Genomic DNA, 16538 nt, shown 5'->3' with positions numbered 1-16538 from the left:
GTTCAGGGGCTTGCTAGAAGAACAAGGTTGATGTTTTTTTTCACCTGAGGCGAGTACTGAAAAACCCAAAGTAGCTACATTCAAGTATAACTACTTTCAAATGCCCAGATGCACATGCTGACAACCTCAACAAAGGAAAACTGAATGAAGACTAGGAAGAGAAAGAAAAATATGTCTCCTCACCGATGGCTTTTAAGAGTGACTTTTCTTCAGCAGCACTGAGGTTTGTTCTCCTGGAGAAGCTGCTGATAGTGAGATATAAATCCCACTATTGCCATGTCAAATGTGCACTCTGAATACTTTTGAGCAGTTTAATCTTATGCGCTGCTTTTCCAGGGCAGTCCTTTGTGTGGCAAAGTATATACAGACTCAGTCTCAGCTAAGCATAATCTTATCCACTGTATCCTCACACAGCAGCTCCTGCCACGTCAGCTTTTGTTGAACCACAGCTTACACTGCTTCTATTGTTTCTGTTCTGTGTGCTGAATTCTAATAGGTATTTTTTGAGTGATGAAATAAACATCTGGTACCAATAAATACATTTCAGTTTAATAGTGTTGTCTTAAATGTTTCCATTTGTTTTCTAGGTATAAAAGTTCCCAGGAGCATATAAAATTATTTCCAGTCTGAATTTGCCATCTCTTCATTGTGACATTAAGAGATTACTTCGATTAGACCTTCTCTTTACTGTTCCACTGATGACAACTACACTACAACAAAGAGAATGCTAATTCATTTGTCTGGGCAGTTAGCTGTGTATGCAGCCAGGGTGAGCATTTTATCAGTTATAAAAGCTGTATTTTCATGATGCCATTAGTACGAACTTTCTTCCCTGGCGTGTCTTTTGTACTGAAATAATCAATGTAAGATTCCTTTTTTCTTGAAAAAAAGTGCTTTTATCCCTCAGAGACATGCCTAAGCTGGAGCAGAGCTGGAGAAGGAACTGCTGTGATTGCAGGATGAACTGAACACCACAATGAGCACAAAGTTAAATATAAACAGAACATTGTGTTCAAGAGGCCAGGGCCTCACACCTTGTCCAAAAGAAGAAAGTCATGCAAAATACAAGCTTTGAATGCAGATATCATGTTCCATGGAGTAAATAAGCACAGTTAATATTACTTTTGGACAGCTAGTGTATTGCCTGCACTGTTGAAGAGGAGTTCATATTCTCAGGTACCTCATTTTACAGTTAATGTAGCTTCTCATTCAAGATATTACACTGCTTCAAAAGAGAAATCAGAGCAATTAAGGGCAGGCTCTGGTATAGCAACCTTCATGGACAATTCAGATTTTTCCTTGAAGCCTTGCCTTGGAATTCAATGAAAAGGCAGAGCTGCTTCACATAACTTACCTGTACTACAACACGGCCACCTTGTTTTAAGAATCACACACAGTGCTAGAATTGAAAGTACCATCTGAACTTGAGGAAAAATGGGTAATGGGTGTAGGTGTCCAAGCAATCAGGCACATAGTCGATTCCTAACAACTTTCAAATGGTTTTAAAATAACCACTTTGATATTCTCTCGTCTTTTTAAATTAGCTTTGTGTTTCTAGCATCTAAATGATTAAGAAACATTTCTTTTATTCCTCTACTTACCCATTACAAATACAGCCCACTCTGATTTGGAACACAGCTACTCTAGATGCAGGAGTTGTCAAAATGCACAAAAGAATGTTTAAGACATTTTAAAACTTTGATGCGAGTGATATAGTGCACAGTATGCATTTGACTTAAGAGTATGAACAACCTGTTTATTTATCTAATGTCAAAATTAAATTGACCAATATCCAGGCTACAGCAGATTTAGCCAGATCTGCTTACAAAATAAATCATTAAACTCGAACCCATCAGACATCTCTTCCCATTCCAAACTGACAAAGTACTGCCCGCCTTCCACCAACTGTAAATTCAGCTTTAAGTTACTGGCCTAACATTGGCATTTCTCCCCATTCTTATTTCTTACATGAACTTGCAACAGAAACAGTGTAAAACAGTAAGACCTGTTAGAATAGGCAGAAAGGAATTCAAACTTTAATCTGATCGGTTTAATTATTATTATTGTTTTGTTTTGTTGTTTTTTTTAGCAGGAGGGAAAAGAATAAAGTTACAAGATTCTTTTAATATTTTCACAATGTTAAACTAAAACTGAGCTCTAGGCTACATGTGTAAGTAAATCTAGAACACAAAAGGGTTAAATAAGATCTTCTTTTAAGATACAAGAACTTAAGCTTTGTTTACGTTTAACAAACTTCACAGAACAGATACTGCAAAGGAACAACCCCCTCCCCAACTTTTTGTTTAAAGTGAACATCGTCCATAATTCACATGAACTTTAAGTAGTGTTCTCTCAAGAGCCAACTTGAAGCGATCTGTGCACTTATAAGAAGATTAAAGAGAATAGTAAGGAGGAACAAAATAGCATCTTCAGTATTAACGCAGAAAGTCTCGTGTATCAATCAGAATGCCCATCAAATGCTATGGTAGGATTTCGTAGGAAAAGAAAGTGCGTATCACAGCAGCCGCCAAAATCCATGGTTTCTTAAACTCCTCACAGCAAATGTAAGTAACATCCTTGGACAGTCCCTTTCACCAGGACCATTTCCTGGAAACACAGCATCTTAACAGAGGATTTTGCTGCTGGTTTCATATTCTTGAATAATAACAATAATAAACAATAACAATAACAACAAAAAAAACAACCCCAAAACAAAACCAGCTTGCACTTTATAATGATGGGACACTTTGATTTGCTTCATGGTTAATTAATGCTTATACAGTCAGATGCTGAGTGTGTGTGTGGAGAGACATATATATTATTCCTTTTTTTTTTTTTTTTTAAATTAGTTGTCTCCTTGTTAAATGCTCCTAGCTGGCTGGCAAAGTAACAATATAATTTGGCCTGTAAGGAGTTAGTTACCTGTAACATATAGAACAGAGGATGACTCATACAAGCTTAGTCCTAAAACGCTGGGGTTTTTCACGTGACATGTTACTTCACCCTTCTGATGTTTTCTATCTGCCTAGTATTTGAAGATGCAACAAAAGTATTTCCCTCCCTCAGGTTTTCTAACAACTTTCCCTGATTGTTAATACCTTACTAATAGACTGAGAAGCTAAATTCACTCAGGATTAAGCTGGGCCACATCAGTACAAATCCTTGTGTGCAGCAGGAGACGTGCCCATTATTATGTTTGCTGTTTCGTGCGTCCAAACTGACAAGCCTGGTGCAATCCCGCTCAGCTCAGCGTGACACTGTAACACAGAACCGCAGATGGAAACCGATCCAAAGCATCCTACTCCGTGTAATGCTTTTCACATTCACTTGCTATGCTTGCTTTGCTTGCTTTGCAATCGATGTGGGCAGAGATTTTCATGGGAGCATTCAGCTGCATAGAAAGAGGGCTGACAGAGCCCATTTGATTATCTCATTGACACTCTGGCAGTGAGGAACACAAACTCATCTGATAAAGGGTGTTTTTTACCGGTTGTTCCCCAATACTGTTACTGAATTCCGTTTGCTACAAAATGTCTTTTTTTTTTCCCCCAATATATAACTCTAGCTACAGAAAGTCAGTCTGTAGAATCCAGCCATGGCTACTGTGCTGTGAATTAGCCTTATTTGATCAATTATCAGATACCTGCACTTAGCAAAAGGCAAACAAGAGCCAATCAGGTTTCAGGCGGTGGGAATGGCTGCACTGCTCAAGTTACGTGGAATCTGTTCACATAACTCATAGAATCTCAGTGGATGCCATGTAAAAAGTATGCACCATTTACTGCTCTGGGATGGAGTTGGCTTTAAAGTGAGGTCATAATTTAACTGAGAAGGAAAAAACCAAATGAACAACAACAACAAAAAAAAACCCACAACCAAACCCTGATAGGTTCTCTATAGTAAGATAGATATAAAAATTTTTCATAAGAATCTCTGTCCCCTTTTCTTTTTTGGCTTCCTGGGAAGAACCAGAAAGATGTTCCTACCCCAACAGAATCCCTGATGCTGGTGACACTGCCTAACTCAAAAGCCACACGCGATGAAGGCACGAGTGACCAGTCAGGTCTTCTGGGCTTAAGCAGCTGCAGTTGCTGCTCTCAGTAGTATTTCACCTCCTCAGGATTCACTAGCAATGAAGAAGTGAAAGGCTGCACATTAAACAGTTTGTCCAAAAGCCATGTGCATAGCAAACTTTTACACCAGCTTCTATATAACTATTTGTTTTAACTCTGCAGCTGGAATGTTTCCAGCATAAGGCTTTTAGAGTGACTCCAGCAGTAACAAGAAGCCTTTGGATTTTTCTTGTTTTGTTTAAATCCACTAGCCATGCTCAAAAATAATATTTCTTCATGTTTTTTGTTTGTTTGTTTGTTTGAATACGGTGGCTAGCAGGCACCTTAGTAACCAGCCAGAAATCAATTTCAACCACCATCAACCCCTAAACTACAGTACCAGGACGGTTGGCTAAAGAAGGGAAACTGATTGGCTGTAGTCTGAAACTTGCCTAGTACAAGGTGTCTGGCTGACTTTGTCCTAAATAAGGCTAACATTAGTGAACTAAGAGAACAGCATTTGGTTGCAGTCTTGCACTCAGGAACAGCCTTCGCCAATGCGCTGGCAAGATCTCCCTACTTTCCGATCCAGTTTCACCATTTTCATAATGGCTTCCTCACGCCCACGTCCCATGTGGTCAAACGTGCAGTCATGTTGTTCAGGCAGGCGATGTAACATACAGAACACATAACCTACCACAGAAAGGGAGAACAGAAAAACAACAAAAACAAGTTAGGGACTTGGTTACAGTGGCAGAATCTTACCTGAATCGGAAGTGAAGGATCACCTACTGTGGGACTACTTGCTTCTCAAGAATTAATGCCACCTTTAAGTTTTTATTTACCTTTCTTGCAGGCTATTAATAAATATCTGATAAAATACTCAAGAGAATTCAGTAATTATCAACACAGGATCAAAGCTCAAGTCATATTAGGTTTGGAATTTTGTTTGCCATAGTCTCATCACACAGGGGCAGCCCCCAGATTATCTGCATTAGATATGCCCAGATAGTAGCAAAGCTAATACTGAAAAAAGGCCAAAAAAAAAAAAAAAAAAGGGGAAAAACCCAGAAAACAAAACAACCCCCCCCAACAGAAAAACACTGATCACCTTCAGGGAAATTGTTTCTACTTTATGTGGAGTTGGTTGTTGTTTCTTACATTCATGCCTACAGTACTTCAGGTTGAGCTCCCAACCAGATATTCAAATCAGAAGCATTAAATCTAAACATCTTGCTTCCTTTTTACTGCCACCACCCCAGTCGGCAGCTGCTGCAGGAGTGGTCACTGCTGCACTACTCCAGTTTTCAGAAGCTTCTCTTTATGAACTGTTCTGACACTAATGATGGGAGGCAAACAGGCATTTGACATAGGAACATGTCATGCCACATCATCTTACTCTGCAGCTGAAAAGATGTATGTTATTGTCCCTTTTTCTAGCGCGTGTCAATGTTAGTCAGTTTTCCAGGGACCACGTGATTCAGAAACACATCAACTCTTTTTCCTGCAGGTGAAGAGGGCATCTTCAGTAGCTGCCTCTTCCTAGTCTACAAAGAAAATCAGCTTTTTTCTTATTTGGCCATAACACTTTATAACAGTAAAGAAATTACCACTCATTTCCTACCTCTAAAATGAATGTTACACAGCAGTAAGTAGTATTAAGATGATAATTACAGGTCTTGTGTCGTCTGCCATACATGAAATCAAGCATGGCATTGCCGATGCTGCAGTATTTATTCCTGCCTGATGACTCAAGAGCATCGCTCTCGCTCTCACTGAATGCTATACATTGCTCCTGCTGCTGCTTGAATGCACAAATATATTAAACCCACAAGATCATGGTATGTGACAGATGGTAAAGGATAAAAAGGGGGTGAGCGGCCAAGAGTGTGTGTTTGTGCACATATACACACGCATATATGTATGTGTGTATGACGTATTTCAAGCTCCTGGACACATGAATTGCAGGGGGGAACATGGAACTTATTAAAAAAAAATAAAAAGAAGAAGAGGAGAAATTAATTTGTCTTTGCTCTTTGTTTCAATAGCACCAGCTATGGAAAAACTTGTCTGTCATCTGTGGCTGACTTTGAAACCCAGTTCCAGGAACAAAGGGAAAAAAAGACAGGCTTTCTGTAGTGGTATATGTGATTCAGAAATACGGATGGAAAGATACAGATTGAATTGATATCTATCTTCTCTTGTGATCATTGCCTCTGCTTCAATCTCAGTTTGGGTCATACCACGCTCAAATGTGACAAATATCTTTCTTGAGGTGCCAAAAATTCAAGGTCTGATTGTTCATATGAAAATATCCTTGGACTATACTTTTAATACTAAACAGGCATTTCGCTCAGTTCTCTCCTATAGAAAGCATGGACTGAAGGCTTCCCTTAGCTCTTGAAATAAGATTTCAAATTACTCAACCAACGTCCACTGCACGCACAAGAATACATGAATACCTGACTAGATGAGCTGAAAAATCCAGTTCATCATCTTACCTGCAATGGATGTGTAAGGAGCAGATGCAAGAAACTGCAGATACAGACTGAACTGAAGTAGTTTCAGTCCCTTGTAGGTAAAAACTAGTTTTAAATGCCAGTGGTTTTACAGGTCCTCTTCACATGGTTAACAAGTGTATGTAGAAATGCTATTTAAGTTTATCTAAAAGAAACCTTGAACATGTACACAACCTTCTACACAGCTTCAGCAAGACCCTTTTGACAGTTCTATGAATCTAGTAAGGAAAATGCATATACAGTACGATTTATCACTTTTGAACATGACCTTTTATATTGTCCCATCTGTTTACCTTCTACAAAGCCTCCTGCCTTTTGTAGACCAGTGTAACTTCATTATGTTCTTTTCTATCTTGCCACATCCTCCCAATACAATATATTCTGTGCTTTGACATAGATTTTCTTTCCTTTGTGAAGGCCTCTCTTTAGAGCACCAGTTTTCATGAAGGAAAAATCTCTACGGTATGCTATATTTATTCCAGGTGAAACTATTTTTGTTTTCCATTTGTCAAGTACTTGCTTATGCATTCTTGAACAGAATTTCAGTAACTGTCCGTGAAGAATTGCAGGTGATTTTCCTTTTCCCAGACTATGGGAAAAGTATTTCTAATTCCAGCAACTACATGATCTAAACCTGCTATTCATTTCTCTATTTAAGTATGTACTGCTAATTAGAACTGGTAAGATCTAATGAAAGAACAGCCAAGCACGTTTTGAACACTACTAAAATAGTGTTGCATGTATTGGCTGTTTTCATGGAGGGGGTTTATTCTTGAATTAGCGATGGGGATTCCAAAAGAGACTTCAGATTGTTAGTCATAGAATCACAGAATCAATAAGGTTGGAAAAGACCTCAAAGATTAGAGAGGCAACAAGCAGAGAGGCAAAGGCCCAGTTAGAACTGAAGCTGGCCACCTCTGTGAAAGATAGCAAAAAGCATTTTTACAAATATATTAATGCTAAAAAGAGGGGCAAGAAGAACCTCCACTCCTTGTTGGACCTGGAGGGGAACACTATAACTGAAGATGAGGAAAAGGCTGAGGTCCTGAATACCTTCTTTGCCTCTATCTTTAACAGTAAGGCAGGAGGAGCTCAGGACAAGTGGCCTCCTGAGCTGGGCGATGGGGTCGGGGAGCAGTGCAATGCCCCAGTAATCCATGAGGAATTAGTTTGGGACCTGCTGAGCCACTTGGACACTCACAAGTCAATGGGACCGGATGGGATCCATCCTAGGGTGCTGAGAGAGCTGGCAGATGAGCTGGCCAAGCTGCTCTCCATCATTTTCCTCCAGTCCTGGCTCACCAGTGAGGTCCCAGGTGACTGGAAACTGGCCAATGTGGTCCCCATCCATAAGAAAGGTCGGATGGAGGAACCTGGAAACTCCAGGCCAGTCAGCCTGACCTCAGTGCCAGGGAAAATGATGGAGCAGGTTATCCTGGCGGCAATAACTGCGCACCTGAAGGATGGCCAAGGGCTCGGGTCCAGCCAACATGGATTTAGGAAGGGCAGGTCCTGCCTCTCCAACCTGATCTCCTTCTATGATCAGGTGACCTGTCTGGTGGATGTGATCTACCTGGACTTCAGCAAGGCCTTTGACACCGTCCCCCACAGTAAACTGCTGGCTAAGCTGTCAGCTCGTGGCTTGGACCGCAACACTCTGTGCTGGGTTAGGAACTGGCTGGACAGCCGAGCCCAGAGAGTGGTGGTGAATGGTGCCACATCCAGCTGGAGGCCAGTCACCAATGGCGTCCCCCAGGGATCAGTGGTGGGCCCCATCCCGTTTCAGATCTTTACTGATGATCTGGATGAGAGGATTGAGTCAGTCATCAGCAAATTTGTAGATGACACCAAATTGGGAGCATTTGTTGATCAGTTAGAGGGAAGAGGGCTCTGCAGAGGGACCTCGACCGACTGGACAGATGGGCAGAGTCCAACATGATGGCATTCAACAAATCCAAGTGCCAGGTGCTGCACTTTGGCCACAACAACGCCATGCAGAGCTACAGGCTGGGGTCAGAGTGGCTGGAGAGCTGCCAAACAGAAAGGGACCTGGGGGTGCTGACTGACAGCTGGCTGAATATGAGCCAGCCGTGTGCCCAGGTGGCCAAGAAGGCCAATGGCATCCTGGCCTGTATTAGGAATAGTGTGGTCAGCAGGAGCAGGGAAGTCATTCTGCCCCTGTACTCTGCACTGGTTAGGCCATACCTTGAGTCCTGTGCCCCTCAGTTTAAGAAGGCCCAGTGAAAAGTTCTAAACTTTTTTCATTAGTTAAGTGGATATAGTTAATTAAATTGCTACTGCTATATTCACTCCTTGCTTCTTCACTGGTCTGGAAATCAGTGGACTTTCTGTGGTCTGCATGAGCACAAGAGCCTGATGTTGAACCCACACTATCAGTTTTCACAACAGTTCCATTATTAACTTATGTGTGCTGAGGCAGAAGGCCAATATATATACTTCTATTTTGATCCTTCAAACCAATCCACACTTAGAGGTGAAACCTTCTCTTCTGAGAACTCTGCTTTTATGGTTATAAAGCAAGTTAGATAAATGAACTCATGGTGTATTTACTGTTAAGTTCATCATAGGAAAATATCAAATATGGGTTGTTACCCCTAAAGGACATTATTGCAGAAATGCTTCTTTTAGCACACTGTAACTAAAAGACAAATAACTTTCTGCTAGGGGGAAGAGCGTTGGAAAATGGAATCCATCTGCCAACTAAAGTTAGTTTACCCTAGTAATCAACCAAAAGTATAGCAGACTTCTACTCCAAGCATAGAAAATGTCAATCTAGAAAATGTAATAAATACATCTCACAGCTTTGCAATTGTTGTTTTCTGATGTTAGAACTATGAATCATCAGCTCCTCAGGCTTCTAATGTAAACATCTTGCAAAACCATTATTTAGTGCCTCAAAACTTGAGCTCCTCTAAGCATCTCAGAAACTACTCCACAATGTATTATCAAAAATTCACTCCCATTTCATCACCAGAGCACAAACATATGACTAAAACCATAAAGCAGTGTACTGTCTCTGCCTTACTTTTACACAGATAAATGAGTCTTTTGCATAAGGCATGCAAAACCCCATCACTTAAAAGAGGTCTAAGATCACACGCAAGCAACTACGAAGTTGCTTTCATCAAATTGGAGAGGACAGAAACTGAAATAATTTTCAAGACCAGAGGACATCACAGACCTACAGTTTGCTCTGCGTGGGTGATGATGAGAAATGACCACATTTTCCTCATTGTTACATTCAAGTGTACTTGCTAGGTGGATGCATGGAATGACAATAAGCAAATATTTCAACTAAACCCTACATTTAATTGTCAACTTTCTACCTTCAATTCTGCAAACAGTAAGCCACTAAAATACCAATACAGTTGTAACTGAAGCACCAGAAACAATTCAACTGACTGGCATAATAACCCAGAACATTTAAAAACAAAACTGTAATTTTGGAAGGGTCCTTGATTTTATTAATTTCTTCTCTTGGTCTTTGTTAACTAAACAGAAAGTGGTCAGACCTTGTCATCAGGGGAGTCAAAACTGAAGGCAGCCTGGGCTGCAGCGATCATGCACTAGCACAGTTCACTGTCCTAAGGGGTATGAAGCTCATGAGAGGCATAGTTAGGACTCTAAGTTTTAGGAAAGCAAACCTCAAGCTCTGCAAGGAGTTAGTGAATAGGACCCTGTGGGAAACAGCCCTCAGGGACAAGGGAGCAGAATATAGCTGACAAATCTTTAAAGATGTTTTTTATAGAACACAAGAGATCTCAATCCCCACATGTAAGAAATCAGGCAAGGAAAGCAAGAGACCACCAGGGCTGAGTGGAGATCTGCTGGTTAAAATAAAGGACAAGTTGGGACTACACAGGAAAGGGAAGAAGGGACAGGCATCCTGGTAAGAGTACACAGGTGTACAGATGTTGACTGGTTGTGTAGGGAGGAGGTCAGGAAGGCCAAGGCACAGCTGGAACTGAACTTGGCAAGGGATGTAAAGATAAACAAAATAGGCTTCCACAGGTAGGTTAACCAGAAAAGGAAGGTTAAAGGCAGTGTAACCCCCTGATGAGCAACAGTGGGGAACTAGTGACAACAGATGAGGAAAAGACTGAAATTCTCAAAAACTTTTTTGCCTCAGTCTTCACTGGCAACCCCTCTCCTCATGGCTCTCTTGTTGATGGCCCACAAATGGAGACCAGCAAGACAAAGTCTCTCCCACTGTAAGTGAAGACAAGGTGTGTGATCATCTGAGGAACCTGAAGATATACGAGTCCATGGGACCTGATGAAATGCATCCCAGAGTCCTCAGGGAATAGCTGATGTGGTTGCCAGGCCAGTCTCCATGATATTTGAAAAGTGCTGGCACTCAGGTGAAGCCCCTGGGGACTGGAAGAAAGGAAACATTACGCTGGTTTTTAAAAAGGGTAGAAAGGAGGACCCTAGGAACTACCAACATGTCAGCCTCACCTCTGTGCCTGGGAAGATCATGAAACAGATCCTCCTAGATGCCATACTGGGGCACATGGAGGACAGGGAGGTGATTCAAGACAGCCAGCATGGCTATACTAGGGGCAAATCCTGCCTGACCAACCTAGTGGCTTTCTATGATAAAGTGACTGTGTCAGTAGATAAGGGATGACCTATAGATGTGATCTGTCTGGACTTCTGCAAGGCCTTTCACACAGTCCCCCACAACATCCTACTCGCCAAGCTGGAGAGCTATGGATTTGATGGGTGGACTGTTCAGTGGATAAGGAATTGGCTGGATGGTCACAGCCAGAGGCTGATGCTCAATGGCTTGAAGTGCAGATGGAGAGCAGTGACAAGTGGTGTCCCTCAGGGGTCTGTACTGGCACCTGTGCTGTTTAATATTTTTATCAGTGATACAGACAGTGGGATCAAGTGCAACATCAGCAAGTTTGCAGATGACACCAAGCTGAGTGGTGCTGTCAATACACCAGAGGGATGAGATGTCATAAAGAGGGACAAGCTGGAGAGGTGGGCCCAGGTGAACTTCATGAGGGTTCTGCACCTGGGCTGGAACAATCCTCACTATCAATACAAACTGGGGGATGAGGTGATAGAAAGCAGCCCTGTGGAAAAGGACTTGGGTGTACTGATGGATGAGAAGCTGGACATGAGCAGACAGTGTGCATTTGCAGCCCAGAAGGCAAATTACATTCTGGGCTGCATCAGAAGATGCACTGCCAGCAGATCCAGAGAGGTGATTCTGCCACTTTGCTTTGCTCTGCTCTGGTGAGACCTCACCTGGAGTACTGTGTCCAGGTCTGGAGCCCTGAATACAGGAAGGACATGGACCTGATGAAGTGGGTCCAGAGGAGGGCCATGAAAATGATCAGGGGGGTGGAGCACTTCTGCTACACAGATAGGCTGGGGGAGTTGGTGTTATTCAGCCTGGAGAAGAGTAGGCTCTGGGGAGACTTAATAGCAGTCTTCTAGTACCTGACAGGGGCCTACAAGAAGGATGGAGACAGACTGTTCACAAAGGCCTGGAGTGATAGGACAAAGGGCAATGGCTTCAAACTAGTGAAGAGGAGATTTAGACTGGACGTTAGGAACAAGTTCCAACACTGGAACAAGGTTGCTTGGTGAGATATTCCAAGTGAGGCTTGACAGGGCTCTGAGCAACCTGATCCAGTTGAGGCTGCCCCTGCTTACTGCAGAGGGGGTTGGACTGGATGATCTTCAGAGGTCCCTTCCAACCCCAACCATTCTACGATTCTAGAACATGGCACAAATGCCCAGTAATTGGATTACTGCAATCTACCAATGAAGAAGGACAGCACACTGGTGTGACTAGTATCGTAGTATCATAGTATCAGTCAGGGTTGGAAGGGACCACAAGGATCATCTAGTTCCAGCCCCCTGCCATGGGCAGGGACACCCCACACTAGATCAGCCTGGCCAAAGCCTCACCCAGCCTGGGCTTAAACACCTCCAGGGAGAGGGCCCCAACCACCTCCCTGGACAACCCATTCCAGGGCTTCACCACTCTCATGGTGAAGAACCTCCTTCTCACATCCAGCCTGAATCTCCCCACCTCCAGCTTCATTCCATTCCCCCTAGTCCTATCACTACCTGAGATCCTGAGAAGTCCTTCCCCAGCCTTGTTGTAGGCCCCCTTCAGATACTGGAAGGCCACAATTAGGTCACCTCAGAGCCTTCTCTTCTGCAGACTGAACAGCCCCAACTCCTTCAGTCTGTCCTCACAGGAGAGGTGCTCCGGCCCTCTCATCATCCTTGTGGCTCTTCTCTGGACACCTTCCAGCACCTCCATATCCCTCTTGTAATAGGGGCTCCAGAACTGGACGCAGTACTCCAGATGGGGTCCCACCAGAGCTGAGTAGAGGGGGAGAATAACCTCCCCTGACCTGCTAGCCACACTTCTCCTGATGCAGCCCAGGATCTGATTGGCTTTCCAGGCTGCAAGTGCACATTGAGAGCTCATGTTGAGCTTCTTGTCCACCAGCACCCCCAAGTCCCTCTCCTCAGGGCTGCTTTCCAGCCAGCCACTGCCCAGCCTGTATTTGTGCCTGGGATTGCCTCGACCCAGATGCAGGACCCTGCACTTGGTCTTGTTGAACCTCGTGAGGTTGGCTTGTGCCCACCTCTCCAGCCTGTCAAGGTCCCTCTGGATGGCCTCCCTTCCCTCCAGCATGTCTGCTGCACCACACAGCTTGGTGCCATCAGCAAACTTGCTGAGGGTGCAGTCAATGCCACTGTCCACGTCACCCACAAAGATGTTGACTAGTATAGTGGATGTTCTTGGCTAGGCACAGAGTCCCAGACTCTTCTAATGCACCGCTGGAGAACATCACACTGTTACATAAAATATCTCTTAATTATAATGGACCTTGATTCATGAATAGCATTGTGACAGAAAGGAAGGTCCTCCTTTTTCTCCCACCTTGAGATACTGGTCCTGATCTCACTGCTGAGACATTCAGAGAGCTGCTAAAAGACAACAGATTTGATTTTGTTTGTGAGCACATATTGAAAAGTGGTAGAAGTGCCAAAGAAGCTTATCTAATACTTACACAGCTTACACAGTTACCAAGTGACTCAAAAACATTTAAAAGCACCCCTATTTGAAACATCTTGATGTATATTACCTAAAATTAGTCTTCTGCTGTGATAATTACCCTGACATTCAGTGTATTTGCATTTGTCTTTTAAGAAGAGAGCATATTTGGACTTTGCCGTACAACGAATGTGTAATGGTTAACATGGCAATTCCATCTACTGAACCTTGTTTATGTAGAGGTACATTTTTGTGCCTCTAGAAGATAAATCTTTCAAATATCATTGCAGACATGAAAAGACAAAGCCCTTCATTACCAAGTACTATCAATCATCTTAATTGTTCAAGCTAGGCATTTAAGTTTTCATTGCAGGCAATAACTGCTCAGAAAGTTTAGCCATCTATACTACAATGACCCCTTCTGGTTCATTCAAAGAAGCTCAAATGGGTAGGTCAAAGAAAGTGAAGTCAATATTACCACAGAAAATCAGACGTTCTGACACTTTAAATCATCTTACCTGCCCACTAGTACTGCTATTTATCATTTTCATCCCCAAATGAAAAGGCAGAACTGACAGAATTTGCAGCTTACAACATTTTGCTTAATGAACAACTTGCAAACGCAAAGCCTACTCGAAGGTAGTCTCAATAATGGCATGGCTGCATGCCTGTGCAGTTTTGTGCTGTGTTCTTTGGCTTCTTTACATGCTTCACAAGACATTTTACCTTTCTTGTTAATTTGAAATTCTAATCAACAAAGCTTCAAACAGAACTTAAAGATACCTTGCAACATAAAGAGATGAAGGCACTGCAAAAACTCTCTACTAAAGGTGTATTATCTAACAGTGCATGGGTGAGTCTGGTTTCTGTGCAAGAACAGATTTTAGTCTATCTCTGAAAGATGAAGATATCTACAGGATGTCAAACACAGCAAAACCAGGCAGATTAGCCAGCAGAGAAAATTAGCTCATGCAGGGAGACATGCTGCTCCAGCACTGTTCCAAATAATTGGGCATCATTTGCCAAGTGTCTATCAATCCTCAAAACAATGTTCATGCATCTCCCCCTTCCAACTGCAAAGATAACTTCAGGTGTTGTAAATAATACTAACAGTAAAATGATTTTTAAAATGTGTGGGAGTGAATATATTTTTCCCAAGGCATGAAATAGGTAAGAAATGAATGTAAGAGTAGAACATACAGCTACCAAGATACAAAGCAAGATCCCCAAGACTTGTACATCAGCTACCTGAGAAAATGCTCTCTGGATTTCAGTATCATCCTGCTTGCTCCCTTAGTACAGTCCAGCATAGCAAAACTTCCAGTACAGCTTGCATGCACTACTCATTTACAGTATACAAATATTCTAGTCTGCTGACATCTTGTATTATTCTCCTTCTAGATGGCCTCATTCTCTTCTCTCTCTTCTGCAGATAATGCTCTGCATTGGCATTGTCAGCTTTCATTACACAACTCGAGGAATATTCAGCTTTGCATGACACCTATAAACCAAACAAAACCCCAAAAAGCCAAACAACAAGCTTTTTGAAATAAGTGAGCTAAACTATTCTCCTGTTTACCATTCCCAGCTTTGCAAGATGCCATGGTGCTAAGTAATCCAAATAACTTGGCTGGGAATCTTGTAATTCCTTCCCAAGGGGAAAGAGGAGTAAGCCACATTATGTTGATGTATTTTAACCAAAGAGATGTACTTATTAGAACTCCACAAAACACAGCTTGAGGCAGTCCTTTCTACTATTTCCACTCCAGGAAGAATAGATGGAGATTGTTAACCTCTAAGCATTTAAAGTCTCTAAATACTAATGCACAATATCTGAAAAACTACCCTATTGAGGCATTACAGTTCCATGTTCCTTCAAAAACAGCAGAGCTGCAAAAGATTCAAGGAACACAGCACAAAGAAGTGACCATAATTTAGCTTAATAATTGATTTTTCTAACCATTTGCTATGGTCACTACAACTTGCCTTTTCACTATTCTTTACAGACTGTCTCTACTCACTCATGACTTCCAAAGCAATCAATAACTCAGTCAAAAGAAGAAATTAAATCGTCCAGGCTGGTACTGGACTTGGGTCTTCCATCCCGTTCTAAAGGGAATCTGAACGGAGGTTGTAGCCAGGAGGGGGTTGGTCTCTTCTCCCAGGCAACCAGCAGCAGAACAAGAGGACACAGTCTCTAACTGCACCTGGGGAAGTTCAGGATCGAGGTGAGGAGAAAGTTCTTCACTGAGAGAGTTGTTAGGCATTGGAATGTGCTGCCCAGGGAGGTGGGGGAGTCACCATCCCTGGAGGTGTTCAAGAGGGGATTGGACGTGGCACTTGGTGCCATGGTTTAGTAGTCATGAGGTGTTGCGTGACAGGTTGGACTTGATGGTCTTTGATGTCTTTTTCAACCTTATTGACTCTATGATCATCTCAGGTTTCATACTAGATGCACATGGCTCTGTGACATCTGTCATGCTATATAAAATTTCATGTCTACTTATTCTGAATGCTTACGAGATGCTGCAGATTAATTTTGTAATTTTACTACTGGGTTTATGCTTTGGAGGAAAGGGAACAAGGAGGTTTTTTTCCTTTCTTCCTTAATTTGCTGCCTACCACAAAGACAGTAAAGCAATATGTATGAGCATGCATTAGAGACAAAAAAGCTATTAGTGAAAAAAAATGCCTAAGAAATGAACAGAAGAAATTGTATATGGAAGAAAGATGATGTCATCATGATCCTGTAACAGCCACTGGTTAAACATTCTGCAAGAATTTCTTAGATTATAAGGAAAAGACTTCATATTTCCAGGTTTAGTCACGTGTAACTCGTGTTTCAAAGTGTTTTAGGGAGCACACAAGAGATCTGGTTTTCCACTGTAGAGACTCTGCAAACAAACACATTTT

The 16538-nt window shown here is 42.3% G+C and overlaps 1 protein-coding gene across 2 annotated transcripts in view; it reads right to left on the bottom strand.

Annotated features, from left to right (window-relative positions):
* Positions 1-1735: 1735 nt before the first annotated feature.
* ZFAND3 (zinc finger AN1-type containing 3) overlaps positions 1736-16538 on the bottom strand; it is a 163999-nt gene continuing 149196 nt past the window's right edge. For both annotated transcript variants that reach the window (XM_068157530.1, XM_068157538.1), the window contains one exon: positions 1736-4745. In XM_068157530.1, coding sequence (XP_068013631.1) covers positions 4591-4745 — 155 coding nt within the window. In that variant the 3' untranslated portion in view covers positions 1736-4590. The remainder of the gene's footprint in view (positions 4746-16538) is intronic.

This window comes from Melanerpes formicivorus, unplaced genomic scaffold (assembly GCF_026170545.1).
Source record: "Melanerpes formicivorus ecotype bairdi unplaced genomic scaffold, bMelFor1.0.p_v2 SCAF_2, whole genome shotgun sequence".
Lineage (NCBI taxonomy): Eukaryota > Metazoa > Chordata > Aves > Piciformes > Picidae > Melanerpes > Melanerpes formicivorus.
The sequence above is the reverse complement of the archived record's forward strand: the minus strand, read 5'-3'. Positions and strand labels throughout refer to the sequence as shown.